Source organism: Neolamprologus brichardi, chromosome 6 (genome assembly GCF_056152115.1).
Source record: "Neolamprologus brichardi isolate AB-2024 chromosome 6, ASM5615211v1, whole genome shotgun sequence".
Taxonomy (NCBI): domain Eukaryota; kingdom Metazoa; phylum Chordata; class Actinopteri; order Cichliformes; family Cichlidae; genus Neolamprologus; species Neolamprologus brichardi.
Window position 1 is genome coordinate 9,763,163 of NC_142109.1, and position 22,271 is coordinate 9,785,433.

The 22,271-nt window shown below is 42.2% G+C and overlaps 1 protein-coding gene across 1 annotated transcript in view; it reads left to right on the forward strand.

Annotated features, from left to right (window-relative positions):
• The window catches only part of gna12a (guanine nucleotide binding protein (G protein) alpha 12a), a 34,599-nt gene extending 12,473 nt beyond the window's left edge, over positions 1-22,126 (forward strand). The window contains exons 3-6 of the mRNA XM_006796153.3: positions 13,087-13,137; positions 13,220-13,420; positions 13,743-13,949; positions 16,813-22,126. Of these exons, the coding sequence (XP_006796216.1) occupies positions 13,087-13,137; positions 13,220-13,420; positions 13,743-13,949; positions 16,813-16,974 (621 nt within the window). The 3' untranslated portion in view covers positions 16,975-22,126. The remainder of the gene's footprint in view (positions 1-13,086; positions 13,138-13,219; positions 13,421-13,742; positions 13,950-16,812) is intronic.
• Positions 22,127-22,271: the final 145 nt, after the last annotated feature.

The following is a 22,271-nucleotide window of genomic DNA, read 5'->3' on the forward strand; positions in this document are numbered from 1 at the left end:
CTCCGGCAGAACCAGGCTCAGGGAGGGGCGGCCATCTGCTGCGACCGGTTGGGGCGAGAGAAGGAAGACAGGATAAAGACATGCTGTGGAAGAGAGACAGAGGTTAATAACAGATATGATTCAATACAGAGAGGTCTATTAACACATAGTGAGTGAGAAAGGTGACTGGAAAGGAAAAACTCAATGCATCATGGGAATCCCCCGGCAGCCTACATCTATTGCAGCATAACTAAGGGAGGATTCAGGGTCACCTGGTCCAGCCCTAACTATATGCTTTAGCAAAAAGGAAAGTTTTAAGCCTAATCTTAAAAGTAGAGATAGTGTCTGTCTCCCGAATCCAAACTGGAAGCTGGTTCCACAGAAGAGGGGCCTGAAAACTGAAGGCTCTCCCTCCCATTCTACTTTTAAATACTCTAGGAACAACAAGTAGGCCTGCAGAGCAGGAGCGAAGTGCCCTAATAGGGTGATATGGTACTACAAGGTCATTAAGATAAGATGGGGCCTGATTATTTAAGACCTTGTATGTGAGGAGCAGGATTTTGAATTCAATTCTGGATTTAACAGGAAGCCAATGAAGGGAAGCCAAAACAGGAGAAATATGCTCTCTCTTTCTAGTCCCTGTCAGTACTCTTGCTGCAGCATTTTGGATTAACTGAAGGCTTTTCAGTGAGTTTTTTGGACATCCTGATAATAATGAATTGCAGTAGTCCAGCCTGGAAGTAATATATGCATGAACTAGTTTTTCAGCGTCACTCGGAGACAGGATATTTCTAATTTTAGAGATGTTGCGCAAATGGAAGAACGCAGTCTTACATATTTGTTTAATATGTGCGTTGAAGGACATATCCTGGTCAAAAATGACTCCAAGGTTCCTCACAGTGTTACTGGAGGCCAAGGTAATGCCATCCAGAGTAAGAATCTGGTTAGATACCATATTTCTAAGCTTTTCAGCGCCGAGTACAATGACCTCAGTTTTATCTGAGTTAAGAAGCAGAAAGTTAGCGGCCATCCAGGTCTTTATGTCTTTAAGACATTCCTGCAGTTTAACTAATTGGTGTGTGTTATCTGGCTTCATGGACAGATAGAGCTGGGTGTCATCTGCATAGCAGTGAAAATGTATGCTATGTCTTCTAATGATGCTGCCTAGGGGAAGCATGTATAATGTAAACAGAATTGGTCCTAGCACTGAACCCTGTGGAACTCCATAATTAACCTCAGTGTGTGAAGCGGACTCTCCATTTACATGCACAAATTGGAGTCTATTAGATAGATATGATACAAACCACTGCAGTGCAGTACCTGTAATACCTACAGCATGTTCTAATCGCTCTAATAGGATATTATGGTCAACAGTATCGAATGCTGCACTAAGGTCAAGAAGGACAAGCACAGAGATGAGTCCACTGTCAGAGGCCATAAGAAGATCATTTGTAACCTTCACTAAAGCTGTTTCTGTGCTGTGATGAACTCTGAAACCTGACTGAAACTCTTCAAATAAACCATTCCTCTGCAGATGATCTGTTAGCTGTTTGACAACTACTCTTTCAAGGATTTTTGATATGAAAGGAGGTTGGAGATTGGCCTATAATTAGCTAAGACTGCTGGGTCTAGAGATGGCTTTTTGAGTAAAGGTTTAACTGCAGCCACCTTGAAGGCCTGTGGTACATAGCCGATTATTAGAGATAGGTTGATCATATATAAGATCGAAGAATTAATCAATGGCAGGACATCTTTGAGCAGTTTTGTAGGAATGGGGTCTAAAAGACACGTTGATGGTTTGGAGGAAGTAATTATTGAAGTTAACTCAGAAAGATCGATTGGAGAAAAAGAGTCTAACTTAACATCAATGGTACTAAGAGTAGCTGTAGATAATATTACATCTGTGGGATCATTATTGGTAATTTTTTCTCTAATGATAAAAATTTTATTTGTGAAGAAGTTCATGAAGTCATCACTAGTTAACGTTAAAGGGATGGTTGGCTCAAAGTGCTGCGTAATCAATTATTGTAAATGTAAATGTTATCAAGAAATGATCAGACATGAGAGGGTTTTCAGGAAACACTGTTAAATGTTCAGTTTCTATGCCATATGTTAAAACAAGATCTAGAGTGTGATTAAAGTGGTGGGTGGGTTCTTTTACATTTTGAGAGAAACCAATTGAGTCTAACAACAGATTAAATGCCATGTTGAGGCTGTCATTTTTAGCGTCAACATGGATGTTAAAATCACCCACAATAATTATTTTATCTGAGCTCAGAACTAAATTAGATATAAAGTCTGAGAAATCAGACAGAAACTCTGTGTAAGGCCCAGGTGGACGATAGATGATAACAAGTAAGACTGGTTTCTGAGTTTCACAGCTGGGGTGGACAATGTTAAGCATCAGGCTTTCAAATGAATTAAAAGTCTGTCTTGGTCTTTCATTAATTAATAGACTGGTGTGAAAAATTGCTGCCACACCGCCCCCTCGACCTGTGCTTCGAGATTTCTGGTAGTTAGAATGACTCGGGGGTGTTGATTCATTTAAACTAACATAATCATCCTGCTGCAACCAGGTTTCTGTAAGGCAGAGTAAATCAATTTGTTGATCAATTATTAAGTCATGTACTAACAGAGACTTGGAGGAGAGAGACCTAATATTTAATAATCCACATTTCACTGTTTTACTCTTTGGTTCAGGTGTGGATACTGTATTGTTCTTTCTTTGTAAATGTTTATGTTTAAGTTGTTTGTTGCTGGTTTTTAGTTTGTTTTTTGTCTTTTTGGAAGCAGACACAGTCTCTATGGAGATGGGTTTTTGGGGGGGTAGCAGGAGGAGAGAAGCTGCAGAGAGGCGTGTAAGACTGCAACTCTGCTTCCTGGTCCCAACTCTGGATAGTCATGTTTTGAGGGGTTTAATAAATTTGTCCATATTTCTAGAAATGAGAGCTGCTCCATCCAAAGTGGGATGGATGCCGTCTCTCCTAACAAGACCAGGTTTCCTCCAGAAGGTTTGCCAATTATCTATGAAGCCCACGTCATTTCTGGGACACCACTCAGACAGCCAGCAATTTAAGGAGAACATGCGGCTAAACATGTCACTCCTGGTCTGATTGGGGAGGGGACCAGAGAAAACTACAGAGTCCGACATTGTTTTGGCAAAGTTGCACACCGATTCAATATTGATTTTAGTGACCTCCGATTGGCGTAACCGGGTGTCATTACTGCCGACGTGAATTATGATTTTACTGAATTTACGTTTACCCTTAGCCAGCAGTTTTAAATTTCCTTCAATGTCGCCTGCTCTGGCCCCTGGAAGACAATTGACTATGGTTGCCGGTGTCTCTAGCTTCACATGTCTGAGAACAGAACCACCAATTACCAGAGTTTGACCCCCAGCGGGTGTGTCACCGAGTGGGGAAAAACGGTTAGACACATGAACGGGTTGGTGGTGTACCTGGGGCTTCTGTTTAGGACTATGCTTCCTCCTCACCGTTACCCAGCCGCCCTCTTTCCGCAGCTGCTTGGGATCTGCCGTGGAACAGCTAGCGGGGCCTACGCTATCTTCGGCTGCACCAGCTACAGGGGCCTGGCTAGCTAAGGGTGAGTGAAGGGTGCGAAGCCGAGTCTCCAGTTCAGTAATCCTGGAGTAATCCTTTAACAACATGCAGAACATTAAACACAGACAGGTCAACACCAGTGTGTTGCACAAGAAATGTTTTCTTTATAGGCAACGACCAGTCACCACGAGTGCACAGAAGATATGCAAGTTATTACAGTGAAAGTGATGGAGGACATTTTTAGCATCATCTTTGTCTCTCTTCCTAAGGTTTTACATCCACAAAATCATCATCAGAAGGCATCATAACAGTACGTTATGTAATTTCACAAAACAGTGAACCAGATAAGCTTTTAAAAAATAAATGAAAACGCTCAAAAGTTTCATATGAAACTTCCTAAGACGAGTCACGTCTGGCAGATATTTTTTTCTGCTGTCTTTAGGCGGAGCAGCCTTTGCTTTTTTTTTCCAAGTTCATCTTTTATTCTCCCGTCTCGCAGGAACAAAAACAAATAGACTCCTTTCAACAGCCACTTGCTATATTTTAAAGAACATTTTGTGGGAAACAGACCGGCTAGAGAAACCATTTGTCCAATAAACGTCTACAGATATGCTGTGAAGGGCCAGACAGCTTGTCAATGACACTCAATGGTTCAGCAGAATGTCACGAATGATCGCTAACCATATTGTCAACAGAGGGAATGTCTCACGGCGTCGGCATCACCAGCTGGGCTCGCTGTCTGTGCTCCGTGCATGGGCTGCAACAGCTAGTTTTATTTGGACTTTATTGAAAGCGACGCAGCAGCTTTACTGTCTGCTCGGGGCTGTGAGGACGACCTTTTACCTTGTTACGCTTTTATCGGTGACAAAACAAGCTGGAGTCACATAGAAGGTGCTTACGTCTCTGTCTCCGCTGTCTCACACTCAACAAACTGTGTGTGCGTGTTTGAGATGTACGGCTCTGGGTCAGACCGCTTTGTCTTATCTGGAGCTGCTGTGTGATAAAGTTAGTGTGTTACAGCCGCACACAGGCCTGCAGGCATCGTTCTCTCTAAAGGCCAGCGCGCATAGGACGCGCATTTAGAGGCGTTTTTGATGCTCGTGGCCTGCTGCCACTCTATCAGCAGACTTTTTCAAACGTATCAATCTACACTGACTCTGAAACACGCGCAATCTGCTCGTCACCTCAAGACAGCTATTTAAATCGCTGCTGTTCCAGTGTTGTGAATGATGTACAGTCTGTGTGGACTAAGTGGACTGAGTGCTTCGGTTCAGCTCTTGATTTGCTTTAAAGTGGAGTAAAGCTGGTGAAAGTCAGTGTTTTTCTGATTGTCAGCAAATTCCGTAAAGAAACCAAAAACAGCAATGCATTAAACACCTGCTGGCTGTGTAGCGAACGCGCTGCACAACTCTCCTTTTTTTCTGCATGGGTCCAGACTGAATTTGAAGCAATTCTAGCAGATGTGTACGGCAGGTGTAAAGGGAACGCTTGCGTAGTTAAGTGTAGGTTATGATGTAAAATAATAGTTCAGCCTCCATGTTTAAATTCTGTCTCACTGACATCATTATTGTGGCTCGAGAGGTACAGCGGGTTGTCTAGTGGCTCAATACCCAGAGTTTCACCCAGTCGGAGGATGACTGTGTGCGTGAATGTTTTGGTATAGAAACAGAGGCTGAATGTGTGTGAGACTGGGTGAACGACGCTTGTAGTAAAAAAAATCCTTTAATTTGCATATATGAGTTTTAATTTGTATCATATTTGCTACATCTGGTCCTTTTTTTTTACAATGTATGACTTAAAAATTCATTAATTTAGGTTTTTGGGTGGAAAAAAAATCACACTGATGATGCAGAAGTGTCAAAAATTCACAAAAACTGAATGTATGAAATATGATGCTCGAGGCGTTAAGGGGTTAAAGTTGTAAATTTAAAGGGGGAAAATGTGTTTTTCTCTCCTGATGAAATCAGATCAGCTTCACTTCACAGGACCCTCATCATACTCCAGAGGTCACAGGTAAACAGGAAATGCTGTGAGTTTAGTGAGGAGCTACAAGCTGATACCAAAAATAGCCGTCAGCTCATTCCAGAGCTTCTTCAAAGAGCCGACGCTTCTGATAACAAGCTTCTGCAGACTCGCGACTAAAATCACAGCATTTTCTTACTGCAAAGTATAAATGGAGTGTAAAAATTGTGCATTACAGGTATTTTACGTGGCAATCTGTGGCGTGTGTGGTGTGATGAGGTACATCCAGTCTTGCAAAGTGAAGTGCTGTGGTAAAAAAAAGTAATAATAAATAAAAATAATAGGCATTTGTGGCTTTCTAGATGTTCAATGTCAGTGGATGATTCAGCAGTGACCCATAATATGACACTATTTGCTGTCAATTGCTACTGGTATTAAAGCATGAATGAATGTGAACTGCATATCAGAGCTACCGTGCCGATCTACAACTTAACCTCTCTATTTTTTGATTCCTTTCATCTCTCCAGCAATTCACTGTCTGAAATCATCTAGTTTGCACTATTGTAATTGAGCAACACTGCAGATCTCATCCATGCTGCTAGTGGAGCTAAAACATTTTAACCAGTGAGCCCATGAACACTGTATTTCTATTTAATATTGGGCAATCCCTGATTCGCTGTCCTGCTGCATGCAGTTATTACCAATGCACCAAATTCAAGCAGTTAGTTCCCAACATATCTAACGTGTACTACAGTGCCCAGTTGTTTTTGAGATTACTTAGACCAAGAGTGTGAAATATAAGGCCCAGGGGACTGAATAAACCCGCCAAAGACTCAAGTATGGCCCACTGTAAGGCTTTGGAAAATGTGAAGGAGGGCAAAAAATTTTATAAGTCATATAGCTTCATACAGAAAGAAGTCCCCTATGGCCATTAATACAATTCATTCAATTAATAGTAAAACAAGTAAATGTCAATAGCTCCTGGGTTGTTTTTTTTTACTTTCTGCTATAGAAATGTATTATTTTTACAGCTTCACACTAATTTACAAAGTTTTCCATTTTATAATTGCAGGAAAGTCTCCTCGATGAGCCAAAAGAAGGTTTTATGTCATTTTACTTATTTATTTCTCTGAATTTTAGCCGAATAGACGTGCTGATAGACTTCTTTAATTAACTACGACAGCGTTTTTTTATCATGTAGAAAAACTCAGACATACTGTTAAACTGCACATGTTTTCTCAGGGATTAAATGTGTGGTTAGACACTGGAAGAAAGGGATGTCAAACTTAACTTTATATTTGTCACCTCTTTTTTAAATGATTTATGTGCATGTGCTTGGGGCCCAATCGAGGATAAAGGAAGTTAAACGCTACCAAAAAAGTGCTGGTTTTCTTTTTCTGTTCACTTTTCGGACAAAACATGGAGCAACAGCAGCCTTATTCTCGACAGCATGAAACCAAAATGTCTGCTGTGGAGTAAATGTGCTGAGTTAGATACTCTCCGCCTCCACTTTCTTGCCTCTTGGAGAGGTTTTCCGGGGACACCGCAATCAGCTTTTCCCAGGCACAACTGGGCCCGAGCTGGGCCGCGAGCAGACGGGGGAGAGAGAGGAGAGTCCGATGAGAGGAAGAGAGAAAGGGAGTGGAAAGAGATGAGCGTGGAGCTGGGGAGTCTCCCACAGTGAAAATGGAGCGAAGGAAAAGGGGAGATAGTGAGGGGAAAAACAAACCCAAAGCAAGCACAGGCAAGGAGTTTGTTTACTTGTAGGCTTTTCTGTTTTCCCACCACACCCAGATAACACGCAGTTTGATACAGGACATAAACATCGAACCTCCCCTGCTCGAGGAAAACAAGGCTGTAGATTGAGGAGTGACAGTAAGTGGTGGCTGCTGTCGTCAGCGTAGGTTTAGACTTTGCACCGTTCAGGGGACTTTGAAGTCTCACAAAGGTGTAAAAAGGCTATAAATGCACGAATGCGTGCGACGCTGCACACACACACACTTCATCGATAACTTGGGCCTTGCTGAGGTTTAACATTGTGTATAGTGTGTCTGTGGTACCCCATTTTATCTATAATGCATATCCCTGCCTTGATAGGAAGAAACATAAAATATCCCCAGAGCAGGGATTGCAAATAAGATAGTGGTGGATCAGCTAGTGAGTGCATGTTTTAGACTGATAGATTTCAAACATAATCCCTCCCTGAACAGGAAACCTGAGCCGAAACTGAGCACAGCTGTGTTGAAGAGTATCGGCAACAGTTTCTATTCCAGACAAATCTGGAGAAAAGTGAACTGAAATAACGCTTTTTTTCTATAGATTTCTTGAACTCAGCTCAGAAATATAGATCACGTTGAGCATTACAGCTGAAACACTTGGTTTAGATTCATTGATTTGTCACATTGATGAGGTTTTGTAAAGTTTTCTGGATTTAATTTAAATCCAAACTGAAACTGCTTCCCCCTCAGTACTAGAAAAGTAGGAATTCCTACTTCTCACCCTTTTAAAATTGATGATGCTGCATTTGACTTCTATCACACCCAGCCTGCATGTTTATCATGCACAGGTTGACAAGCAAAATTTGCACTTTTTAAATGTAGCTGTTTGCTGTGTGCAGTACTGTAAATTTAATGGATAACAATTTGTGGACAGTTCTTTGTCTGAAATAAGCATAGACTGAAAAGAAAAGATGGTCAACTCCAGTTTTGAAGCTGCTGTCGACAGCAGGCACAGTTTTAGCTAACAGCAGCAAACATCCTCAGATTGTGCAGGCATACATCACGCAGATAACAAAACTTTAAGGTGTAATTCAGTTTAACAGGTCACGTACATAAAAATTCTCCCCTGTAAAATTGCTTGTTTCAGATGTGTCGTTGGTCTCTGGGGAACAGCTCATTTTTGGAGCCAGCCTCAAGTGGCCACTTAAGGAACTGCAGTTTTTGGCACTCAGCTTTATTAATTTATTGATTAGTTTCAACTCTCTGGAGGTTAAAGCCCGACTAGCCAGTATTAGCTACTTGTTGATTAATCTGTATTGACATTTAAATTTTGGGAAAATGACAATTAAAAAGTAACGAGGACAGGGGAGAAACACCCTACAATCGTGATACCAGTGGTGATGTTGCATAGATTGTCCACTAGAGGGCAGTTTGCAACAAACAACCAGCTGATCTATTCAATTCAGTTGTGTTTATTTAGCATCAAATCATAACACGAGTCTCCTTAAGGCACCTTATACATGTACGGTGAAGACCCTACAATAATAGACAAAATAGTAATAGAGAGACTGAGCAGAGTCGGGAGAGTGTGAACAAATGGACATTTAAATGAAGGCGAGGTCTTTTTATGTTTTGTGTCTCTAAAAGGAAAAAATATTGGCCAACGTATCAAGATATCAGATTTTTACAGGACTAAATATCGGTCTTAAAAATCCCGTGTCATCGCTGCATGAGGCACACAACAACTTCTCCGCCTGACTCACCAAGCGCATCGATGACTGTGCCAGTCTGCCTGCCTCAAGAACTGGATTCATGGTGTGTCATTCAAAGCTTTTGGGCATGAAGTGTAATAGTGTTGATTCATTCTTTGTTAATAAATAAATAAAAATGTACTTATGTGGTGTCATAAAATGACACTCTGGAAAGGTCAGTGGACATTTTAAATTTTAAAATTATTCGTTAGTTACTAAAAAATAGTATTTTATTATTATTTGAATTGAAAGGACTGACCCACAGTAGCACTGCACTTAGTCCCACACTCAGTGACACATATACCTGTGCCCACACACACACACACACACACACAGAACAGGAGCTTATTCAGGTCTTTGCTGGAATAAAGCCTCTAATCTGCCCATTCACACCATGAATGGAGACATTCCTCTTGCCTTACTCAACACACACACAAATGCACACTCACACACGGGCTCACACACATGCACGCTCGCACACATACGTGCTCACGCCCACATGCACGCCCAGAGCTATATTTTATTCATTTACAGCTCTGCATTACCAGGCACTAAAATCCATCCTTGATCTAATAAAATAAATTCAGTCTGAAGCTTCGACCGCATGAATGATCAGACTGTTTCATTTGTGCTGATGGCAGTTGAAGCGCCCGTGGAAACGATCTGCGCTTGAGCGCGTGTGCGTGCGTGTCAGTGCGTCTGCGGGCGCACACTCACGTGCGTGTCTGTCTGGTGTGTCTGCGTATCCCTTCATCTCTGGGAATTCCCCTCTCCCTGCTTTTCCCTCCAACCAGCCTCCCCTGTCGTTTGTGTCCGGCTGAACCAATCAGAGCCCCCCGGCTTTGTGTTTCCTATTGCCAATGACACCGTAGGTCAGCAGCGGGGTCACCGGTTCACATCTCACCCACACAGAGGTCACGTTTCCTGGTTGTTACGGGGCATGTCAGGGCCAACATGAAGAGTAAGAGTTGTTTTTTGGAGGTTTTTTTGTAACTGTTGCTTGTTGATCAGTTTGAAAGAAACCGAAACATCTGGAAAAAGCTGCTGTCAGCACGGCATTACAGACGACTAATGTTATATTGTAGTGTGTGCGTGTGATGCAAGTGCTAAATTGACTTTGAAACTTTGAGTTCTGTCTGACTCGCTAATCCCTCCCTCCCCCTCTCCTCTCCTGTTTTCACACGCACAGCTGTTTCCTGAGGGAGGAAGAGAAAGGTTCATTTTTAAACTTTTGTTGGGAATCAGCCTGATTCCAGTTTGAAATGCATATACCTATTATTCCTGCTTGCTTTCAGCCCATTTACAGCACATGAGTATAGCACGGCACTCTGAAGATCAAGCTCCCGTGCTGTAGAGAAACCAAATAAACCTTTTTCCTCTGCTGCAGGCACCCGCTGGTCTCCATTCATTTCCAAGCAGCATGAAAATCAATTAGCAGCCTCTTAAAACCTGAGTGAGCTGTGCGATCCATTGCAGTGAAGATCGGTGTGCGCTTAAACCACATTACTCTACAACAGTGGATGGTGGAGCAGTGACAAAAAAGCACACATGGTGCTCATAGTAATGGACTACACATCTCAAGTTTCAACAGTTGTCTAATTGAGTTTCGAAGCTAGCAAACATGAAAGGAACCAACCGCTGTCTGAAGTATCAGGATAGCTACATCCAAAAACATCAGCTGTGCTATATGCATTCAGAAAGAGTCGGCAAAGATCTTGGATAATCTTGTGTGATCTAAAGTGAAAGAGTTGATAGCACACTGGGATATTCCACCAAATTAAGTTTTGTGTGTTCAGCGCAGACACTGTGGTAATTTTTAGGTACTTCCCTGATGACTGATTCGGTGGATGTTTGCAGAGGATATGAAATGATTCGAATCATGTTCTTTCTATAGACTAGAAAGAGTGACACTGTACAGCGTGACGCATGAGCCATCTTAATGTGTTTCCTTATTCCTGTGAATTAAGTCACGTTCATCAAATTTTCTTATCCTCGGTTTCATTTCTCGTCTCCGTGTAAATCGGCTGTATGTGGAAGTCAGGTTGTGTTTTGATACGTGCCCACGTGAGACCAGATTTATTCATCACAGGGTTGCCTTGTGACGCCACAGCCTACCTTTTGTGTAGTGTGTTGTCTGTTATAATCTCTCATTTGTGAGAGTTTTTCTGGTCTGTATAGAGTTGTGGTAAAAAGAAAGGACACCATCTGTGTACCATAGCCAGCACAAGTCTTAAAATGATGTAAATACAGCCTCCGACAGGGCTGGACTTTGACTTGTCCGTTGCAGCACCTTCATTCTTTTCTTTTTCAGCTCCTCTGATTTGCTGCTGTGCTTGGGCTCATTGACATATTGCATGAACCAATTTAGCCAAAGCTTTATCTTGTCAGACAGATGGCCTCACATTAGACTCTAGAATACTTACACAGGTACACAGAGGAGTTTATGATACACTCAGGGACTATGTGAGTGCCCAGGTTATGTGGCTGCAAAACAAGCCCAAATCATCACCCCTCCATCACCGTGCTGACATCTGTCGTGCGGTGTTTGCGTTGACATACTGTCTTTAGTGTCTTTCTCCTTGCAGCCATTCCAAACAAGCCATGCCTGTTCAGTGTTTTTCTGATCGTACTGTCATGAACTTTAACATTTAACATGCTAACTGAGGCCTCCAGAGCCTGAGATGTGGCTTTTCGGTTTTTTGGACCTTCCACCCCTGCAAAGATTGGCATCTGTCTTGACTGTTTTCCATTTGTCAATAATCTTTCTCCCTGCAGAGTGATGGAATTAAAGTTACTTTAAAATGGCTTTATAGTCCTTCCCACATTGAAACAATTAACTTCTTTAAGATCATCGGTAAAGGCTTTCCTCCTTGGCGTTGTGCTAACAAACACCTAATTGCTGTGTTTACACTTGCTGAGGATCAGTTAATCAAGTGCACCTGGTTGCTAATTACCACCTGGTTGCTAATTACCATTATAAGGAGTAAGGATGTACTTAGCTTATCACACGCACTTTTTTAATGAATATATAGTAACAAAGTGTAACTATCTATCAGTATGTTGTTGAATTTTAAGACCTGGTAGGGAGCAGATTATTTTTATTGCGTCCTGAAACGCAAAGTGAAATATCTCTGTGTTCAACTTTGTCTGGCTGCTGTTTGCCGTTAGGCAGATTATTTACTGTAAGTTTATTAAATGTGAAAATAGCTCTCTGCTCCAGCTGGAAAATTGGTGCGGTAAAATCAAACAGCTGTGTTCAGAAACAAGGTCGTTCAGAGTGCTTTACAGAGACGAAGTCGAAAACAAAGATATATTTAAAACGCATATTTGCATAGGGGTCACGATATGAAGCATGCACAGATAAGTCATGATGGGAATATAATGACAACCTTATTATTCCCCACGTTCACATATGTCTAGTTAAATGTATCTGGCAGGCTAATGTTTACTCTAAAATGATCATCGGGGCAAATCCGAGTCGTTTCTGCCACAAACTCGATAAACGCGATGTTAGAACAGCGTTAAAACTGTGGGGGTGTGATTGTGGGTCTATATAGAAAACTAATGGCTAATGGCTCATCTTTAGACCACAACACGGGGCTGTCACACCAGCACAATGAGCCGAAAGAAGCCAAAACCTGTGGTGAGCCGCACCTCGGGTTTATATTCTCTGCGGGTTTGTAACCGCGATTTTTCAAATTAAAAGTCATTGTTTGATCCTTTGTTGATTGGAAAATGTGGATCAGTGCAGCTTAAATGTCATCTCGAGCTTTGAAGAGCTGCGGACTCGTGGCAGGTTCTGTGTGACATGATAACTAGATGTGATCAAGCTGCGAGCTGCACAGATGTAATGGGACTAATATGATTGTGGTCGTTCACATGGTTTCTGTCCTTTGTTGCAACGATTGATGTCTTGTTAAATTAATAACCACAATACGACAGCCTCCATGGAAATGAGAATTAAAGAAGGAAGAAATACAAGAAATGAAATCGTTCCGATAATGTGATCAAGAGCCATAATTTGATTATTTTGAGTCTTTTAAGTTTGCTTAATGCGTATAAGATGACTCAGGTCTGTGTCGCGGCTGTGATGGATTCTTTCCTTCTTGTCTGCAGAGTGAGTCGGTCAAATACTTCCTGGATAACTTGGATCGTATTGGACAACTGGTGAGTCATAGTGACTGGTTAAATCTGAAGCACACTCTGTACTTTTTCCCTTGCAAGACAATGTTCTCATATCTTTTTTCAGAGCTATATTCCCAGCAAGCAAGACATTTTGTTTGCGAGGAAGGCGACTAAAGGGATTGTCGAGCACGACTTCGTCATCAAAAAGATTCCCTTTAAGATGGTGGATGTTGGAGGGCAGCGGTCCCAGAGGCAGAAGTGGTTTCAGTGCTTCGACGGGATAACCTCGATACTCTTCATGGCCTCGTCGTCGGAGTACGACCAGGTACGTGCACACACAAAAAAAACCCACATATTGTCAGCCCAATTATGAAATGCTGATGCAGTGGGAGCGTTTGTCAGACGAGTCTCTTGACTATTGGGATTGCGAAATGCACAAGAAACATCAGAGAGACGCACAACATTTGCGGTAAACACAAAGCCCTCTTTGTGGTGCGCTGAGGAAACTTCATTGTTCCCACAGTCGTGGCTCGAGTTCAAGTCAGCGGTCATATGATGACGACTGAACCCTTAATTGGCAACGCAGATAAGACCTGAAAAAAATAAATAACTAGACAAAGAATAATGTTGAGCTTATGTGATTCCAGGTCTTGATGGAGGACCGCAGGACAAACCGTCTGGTCGAGAGTATGAACATCTTCGAGACCATCGTCAACAACAAGCTCTTCCTGAACGTGTCCATCATCCTCTTCCTCAACAAGACGGACTTGCTGGTGGAAAAGATTCGCACGGCCAACATTCGCAAGAACTTTCCTGAGTTCAGAGGAGACCCTCGCAGGCTAGAGGACGTACAGGTAACCCGAGGTTTCGCAAAACTCTGAATGCAGTTGCAGATTTTGAGCGTCTTCCTAAAGTGCTCCATTATCTTTCTCAATGCAGCTTTGCAACAGTGGTAACTTTCATGCATTCCAGAAGAAGCTGCCCATACATGGGTCGCTGTAGCAGGTCATCTGCTAATCGGAAGTCTGCGTGCCAAATATCCTCGGACAAGATAGTAATCCCAATTGTGTAAATGTTAGATAAAAAGAACTTACATAAGGAAGGGTTTGCATAAATGGGAGAGAATGGGTAACTAGGGCAAGTTGTATAAAGAGCTTTGAGTGCTCAGTACAGTAGAAAGGCTCTATCTGTTTACCATGTAAGCTTATAAGGACCAAAATTTCTGTCATCACACACGTAGGTTGTTATGGGCGACAATGAAAGATGTAAAGGAGCGTTTATAAAGACATCAGTTTATTACCAAGGCTTTATTTTAAAAAAGAAATGCAGTTAACATTAATACTGCTAATTAAAGGCTTGTTTTTCTGCCAATATTTTCTCTCGTTTCTGCAGAGATAATCCAGGTTGCTTCTTGCCTTTAATAAGGCTTTTAGCATCCGTGACTGAAGTCAAGATAATTAATGATAATCCTAAAAGCTGGATTATAGAGCAACACTCAAAATGAGCGCATTACTAATACTACCTGGGTTTCTCTGCAACCTGTGTGTTACAGTGCAGCTTTCTAAATGTTTTTAAGTACTGGTACTGGTTTCTTACTACAAATCTCATCCATCCCATGTATGCCTTTAAACCTAATATCCATACTCGGGGTTCAAAATGCAGATTAAGGCAGTCAGGTATTGAACCGCTGACCTTTACAATTTTAAGCTGACTCGCTCTTTCTCCTCGCTCCTTTCTCCTGCAGACGCCGGCTTTGTGACCAGCAGATTTTAGCGCAGAAGCATAAGATTAGTAGTTTTCAGCATATTTTTAAGGGTTTAAAACATGTGAGCATCTTAACTAGTTATAAAAGAGGAAATACACCAGTATTTTTCTCACAGCCTGTGAGCCGTGTTGATCACTGTTTTGTTTTTAACCGTCAGATAGAGCATCGCTTCAAACTGAGCAGCAACATTAGCTCCTTTCCTTTTATGAAGGATGAAAAGGAGTCGCTGAAACACATTTGCTTAGCACTGAGAGCTGTTTTCAGGGCTTCCACCTCCATGATATCTGGTTACTGAGAAACCTTCCTGAAAAGACTTATTATGCTCCCTGTAGCTCTAGATTTTCTTGGACTCTACTGGATTAATTTTGCATGATTTATTTATCTTGCACTGTTCTGATCAGGCCCCTCGGTTTATCCACTGTTTGAAGCAAGCTTTCTTAGCTCCTTTCTTCAGATTGGTTCTCCTATGCAAACAGAAGGTTTAAACGGCAGGTGGGCGGGGCTTCTGTGCTTGCAGCCAGAGCCTTAGTTGACCATATTAAGGATGTCTGCTGTCGTTACAGCATCAAGAGTAGAAATATTTAACGCTGTTTAGAGCAGTGCTTGCACATACAGTGGGAGAAATAATCACTTGATCTTCTGCTGAAGTTTGCTCACTCACAGAGAAATTAATAGTGTCTTGTCTTTATGAAAGTTTCATATTAATAGACAGAGACAGTGCATCAACCAGAAATCCAGAAAAAACACATTACATAAAAGTTTGAAATTGATTTGCATGTCATTGAGTGGAATAAGCATTCGAGCTGCCAGCAAAACATCACTTAGTACTTGATGGAGAAACCCTTTTTGGCAAGATGGTCAACAGGTTTGAAGGGATTCTCACTCATCTTTACAGAAACTCCCAGAAATGTCTATAAATTAGGTTTCTTGGCTGCCACTTGGCAACTCGAAGCTTTAGCTCCAGCCACAGATTTTCTATAAGTTTGGCGTCTGGAGGCTGGCGAGGCCATTCGTGATCTGATTGTACTTCTTCTTTAGCCACTCCTTTGTTGCACTGGCAGTATGTTTTGGGGTATCGTCATGGTGGATCGCCCATCCATGACTCATCTTCTGTTTTCCGGCTGTTGCAGTACGTGGCCCCGTCCAGAAAACAAAAGCATAATGTTTCCACCTCCGTGCTTGACTGTGAGGGTGGTGTTCTTTGGGTCATACTCAACATTTCTCCTCCTCCAAACACAGCGGGCCAAGTTGATGCCAAAGAGCTCAGTTTGACCACAGCAGTTTATCCCAATCCACCACCTTTCTCATGATCAACCTCACCCTGTGAGGCCAGATCTTGCATGGAGCTCCCGATCGCGAGGGTGACTGATCTTTTTTTCTGAATTTTGCCCCTGATGTCCTTCAGCAGTTGGCTCATGGTGGTGGAGAGGTTGGAATGGGAGAAATTGATTCTCTGGACCGGTGTCTAGTGGACAAGCTGATATCAGGAGTATCTGTAACTGACTGATTGATTTATTGATTGTAATCTGTGTCCCACAGTGGACCATAGTCAATCTGTGGGAGACATGCAAATCAATTTATAACTTTTATGTAATGGGTGTGTGTTTTTTGTTGTTGGGGCAATATCTCTCTATTAAAATTAAACTACCATAAAAATTAGAGACTATTCACATATTTGTAAGTGAATAAATGTATAAATTAAGCAGAGGATCAAATAGGTTTTTTCTCCACTGTACATTGACCTCATTATCTGAACCTTAGGCCATGTGTAACACGAACATCCATCCCTCTAACACTACATATGTGACAATAGTTCCACAACAAAAATATCTTCCCCCAAAAAGTCCAATCCTCCTGCTATGTCATAAAAGTCGGTCTGATCTTGTATTTACGTCAGTACAGTACATGTGAACACACGCACATAAAGACTCTTCCTCCTCTGCTTCTTCCAGGCGTTCCTGGTGCAGTTGTTTAGTCGTAAGAGGAGAAACCGAGGGAAACCGCTTTTCCATCACTTCACCACTGCGGTGGACACAGAAAATATCCGCTTTGTCTTCCACGCCGTGAAGGACACCATCCTGCAGGAAAACCTCAAAGATATAATGCTGCAGTGACCTTCACGTCATAGACGATGGCCTCTCTGACTGTTAACTGTGAAACCAGCCGTGAATCCAGGCCTGGAGGACTTCTGAGAAGGTCTCCTTTGATCTGAAGCAACAATGACCTGTGGAACCATCACTTGACCCACGCAGAGTGGATCTTAGTGACCTCTGAACCTGTGGAGCCCTGAAGCAACTCTGGACGTTTTGGGCCCTGTGGAATCTCTATGTTTAACCTGTATAAATGTGTGAATGCTGTAAAAAAAAAGAAAAAGAAAAGAAAAAAGACAGTGGGCTTCTCCTTGCACAGGTTCCAAGATGTGTAAAAAATGTAGAGGAAAGCACCAACTACATGACACGAGCACTGAACGTTGTTTTTCTCTTCTGTATATAAGACTCATGACAACATGTCACTAAACCCAGTCAGACTGCTGCCTGTTGAAATGTAGCTCGAGCTGTGTGAAGACGCCGCGGGAGGGGAAAGAAGCGCAAAGAAAGAATACGAGGAGGAAAAACATGAGGTTTGGAGCTGAAAAATACTGTCTTAAAGTACACCTGACAGAGGGAAGGGGGTTTGGGGTCCATACTGGTCATATGCTGTGTTATGTGAAAAGGTTGCACAAGTGTTCCTGTCAATGAACTTCAGCAGAGGAGTGAGACTGAGCTGCGCTACACCGCTCGTCCTCTCCTGCCCCGTCTTTTCTTTCCTCGTCTTGTGTTAATTCTCTTGTTCCCGCCATTGTTCGAGAGATCAACAGCTGCAGATAACAAGTGTTATTCTTCTAATCCCACTCCTTCTCGGCACAATAGACACATTGTTCTTCTCCTCAGAAGTAGACGGTCAAATTAGAGTCTCATCTAAGCTCTGAAAAGTGCACGCAGCTCCTGGTTTCGTATGAATCCATACACCTTTCCCGAGCTTTTCTCTCCCTTCTGTGATTTCCATAGCATCCCAGTAGATGCACCACAATAGCCTAGACTTGACCTGAGGCAGTATAAAAAGAAATATAGTAAAAAGTATTTTAAAAAAATCTACAAAAAAGCTTTGGCTTCTGGTTACGCTGCTTGTTCCTCTTCCCTTTGTCCTGTAAACGTGCCGGGAACAGCAGAAAATGAAGAGATTGAACTGCAGATGACCTTATCCCCGTGTTTCTTGTAGCCATTTTGGACTTGTAGCAGTCGGGGTGGGAAGGCTTCCTAGCAAAAACACTGAGACAATAACAAGTGACTTACACAAGCCAGACTCTTTTAAAAAAAGAAACAAAAATCATCACAGGGAAGCTAGTTTAAACACGTTCTGGTGACTGGCTAGTCTGTGATTTCCTAATGAGTTCCTAGAAAGTATCCTGAACAAAGTAGTTGGTCATGTAAGGAAAACAGGAAGCTGCCAGAAAGAAGTGCTGCCTTCACATCCAAATATTTGATTACTGTCAGAAATACAAGTTCAGTGATAAGCGACGGCTAGAGATCATTTATTTAAATGTCCGCTGCATTGAAAACAAGAAGAAAAAAACTCGGATTTAAATTTTTAAAAATACAACATACTTAAATTTAGGAATCAAAACAATTTCACTAAAGATGTTCCAATATTTTAAAAAAGCTTTGGTCAATGCTGCGTATATGAAAGGGAAAGATCGGCTCAAGGTAACAAATTCACAGATCATCGGTCATCATCTGAAAACCCTCGGGTGTGTCCAGCGTAAGGCTGATCTAAGACTTCCTGTTCCATTGATTGCCGATTGTTTATGAATGCAGTTTTCTTTTAAAATCAGGTGATGGCAGATGTTTTTTTCCAAATTGCACATCGGCAAATGTGTTCCTCTTGTTCATCTATCAGACGTTCTTGACTGCAAATGGAAACCAGAGCATTTCTGGTGCCTGTTGACCTTCAGACAATTTCTATGCATATATATACAAATATGTGTATCGTCGTGCTCCTCTAAAGTTCCCTCCAGCTTTATATGAAGTTTCATAGTGTCCTTGAGCTCATTGTTTTGGTTTTAGAGTCTCCAACATTACTTGTTTGGTTCACTCTCACCACTCACGGCCTTGTTTCCATCCCAAAAAAGTCCTAAAAACCAACCACACTGCACTTCTTTCCGAACGCTAAACTGCAGCCGGACAAAAATAGCAGCCAGCCTGTGAACATAGTGGACTATTTAGCAGCTGAAATGTCAGATATTTGTTCAGCAGGAGGTGCACAGCGAAAACCGAAAAAGCCACAAGAGTTTATATTACCCAGTCCATCAAGATGTCTTGATTTGATTGATTTGAATGTAATGACTGGATTTTTTTCTGCATTGGGTTAACCTGATAACTGCAGAAATATTTTGTTCAGTGCAAGTTTTTCCAGTGTCAGACATGTAATGCAGGTATAAAGGTGAAATTATAAGTCAAGTAACCAGCAGGTTAACTATGAATGCAACCAGTCACAATATGTCCTGTTACGTAGCTTATCTGCAGTTTTAACAAATGTTATGCACTGATTTCTGATGGTGGTTAAACTGCTCACAGGAGCATCCCTCATACTTTGTACATTTTTAAAAACTACTTTTTTCCCTCCAATCAAGTGAGGTTAAGTGAAAACCCCTGATTTGCATTTTGGTATGCAGCAGTCAGACACAGCCGGGCTGCTCTTCCCACCCCGAGTAATAAGTCTGCATTGCCTCGAATGCGAATGAGTCAAACCGGGAACGTTCCCACTCTCGCCTCGTTCTGATACTGTATTAAAACTGTGTTTGTGTTGATAAATCCTGTACATTAATTACTGTAAGTATGTGACTGACACTGTGTGCACATCCTAAAATACAAGCGGCACTCTGTCTAACGGTATCACTGTAACTATAACTGCTCTGTTGGTGTCGTTAGCTAACCTACCTTGTTTTCCTCTCACGCTTAACTTTTTTTTTTTTTTTGTCGTTTTGTTTAATTTTGTAATTGTCGTCATTGCACTGGATGTGTCCGAGAGAAAATGAGCAGAAAGGAAAACGCCTGGGGAAGAAAAAGGCAATGAAACAAACAAACAGATGCAGACGCTGAAAGGCGAACAGGATGAAGGTCGGGAGGGTTGGCGGGGGGGATGAAAAGAGGGAGGTCTTCTGCCTTTGTTTTTTTGTTTTCCAGTGCCTTGGCTCTGTGCTCTGTGGTGAAATACACTGCCGTTTGCTGACACGCTGTTTCTTTATTTTCTCAGTGTGGCCGTCTTTTGTGTGCTTGAGTGTGTATGCGGTAAAGCAAGAGGTCGAGCCCCTCTGAGCTGGAAAGTGAAGAGTGGTAGAAAGATTAGCGGAGAGGAGTTGAGGGAGGAGGGGTGGGGGGGCGGATAGATGTGAGGATTTTTAAGAAATGTTTTTGAGCTCCGAAGGAGAAACGCGGGGGGAAATAAATTCAAATATGTTTTTCTAATGTCCTGGGGCCGTTTAATCAGTATTTATGAACACGAGAAGCTCTCTTGCGAAGCCAGAGAGTTGAAGCTCCTGATAAGTAATGTCACACTGATCTACAACCTAGGCTAACCGTAGGCCCTCATCCCACATAATGTAACATGAAACTCATCAACCAGAGCTATCAGACCACTGGGCATGAGAGTAAAGCTGAAGTCTGGCAATATCTCTGTTACCCAGCAGAGTCTGACCTTTGCTTTGGCTTTTAATCAGAGGAGCTCTGCTGCATAACAGACTCCAAGTCTCAGGAGAGAGGGAGGGAGCCCAGAAACAACTAGAGCAGACCAGAGTTCTAGTGTTGTTTTAGAAATCACTGGTTAACATAGATTTATTTACACAGGAAGTAAGCAGAGTGTAATTTAAGGTCCGCTCAGGCACGCCGCAGAAATGAATGTGACAGCCATACGAGAGCTCCCGGCTCCAGAAGAACACTGAAGTGACCTTGTGAATGGGTAGGCGCTGACTAAGGGGGGGAGGGACGGACAAAGGGAGGAAGAGGGAATACAGGGAAAAGTAAGAGGATAGAGGGAGGGAGAGAAGAGAAGGGGGAGGAGGTCATGTTTCCTCTGTTGAGCCCACTTCCTGTCCTGATCCCAAAATGGAGAGACTCAGAACGACATCACTCAGGCTGTTTCGATCGCCTGCCCCTCTTCACCCCACAGCACAAACTCACACACACACACACACACACAGAGGCTAGCACACATCAGAGAAAACCTAACCAGCCTCCCGCGGTGTCGTACAAAGGAGATGAGAGGAAAAAGCAGGGAGCAGAAAAATATATCCCAGTGGTCTCTGAAACATAAGGAAGCATTCGTTTATAGAAGCTGAGAGGCACAGGACATTTCGTCCTCGCACTGCATTTCAACGTTTGTGTCTGATGTGTAGCCTGTGTGTGTGTGTGTGTGTGAGAGAGAGACAGAGAGTATCAATGCTAAATTCTACACCATAGTCAACACCAGCAGGTCTGTGCAGGATATTCTTATAGTTGAACTCAATTCAACCCAAGGAGGAGTTTATTTCAAAGTGAAAATATAAAACTGGGGTAGCACTTTATAATAATGTCACACTGTTAAGCATTAGAAAGGTATTAGTAAGGTGCCTAATTCAGTTTTGGACAGTGAATATTCTATATACATGTATATATTATTTATATGATAGTTAGCACTAATTAAGATAGGTATTTATATCGGTGCACTGCAGCCATCCAGTCTTTATGTGCAGCTTGCTAATAACGACTCACTTCTCTGCCAAAAACAAACCAAAATAAACACAAAATGGCAGGAAATGATGCAAAGCTTTTTAATGCAATGGATAAAAGGTGATTGTAGCCATTTTTATTACTTTGCCTCGAGCAACCAAAGTAAATCAAGAATAATGTAGAAACACCATTTTTAGCCACAAACCAACTCACAGAAATCAAAAGAGGACTTCTCTGTTTGTTGTTACAGCAATAACGTAACGTAATTGTTGCCTACCCGAATAGCCACAGACCTGAGAGCCATCACGCACATTTATCTGTTATCTGTGTGCGAGTGTGTGTGACTGTGGGTTCGAGTGTGTATACAGCTGCATGTGTGCAGAGCAGTGAATTTGGTCTCATGACTTTGGTTAAGCTGATGTTTCCCTAAGGCTGTTTTGATTGGACCTACAGCTGAACTCTGATATTTAATAATGAGCCGGGTACTCCCTCTGTTTTTCTCCACTCACACACACACACACACACACACACACACACTGACCAAACGACTGAATCAGAGATAAACGAGCATAAAGTATGAACGAGTGGTTCATTAGCTGATGATTTGGTCATGACAGATAGCTGCTCCCCAGGCTTTCAGATCATTAAACCACTTCTGTTTAAGTTCA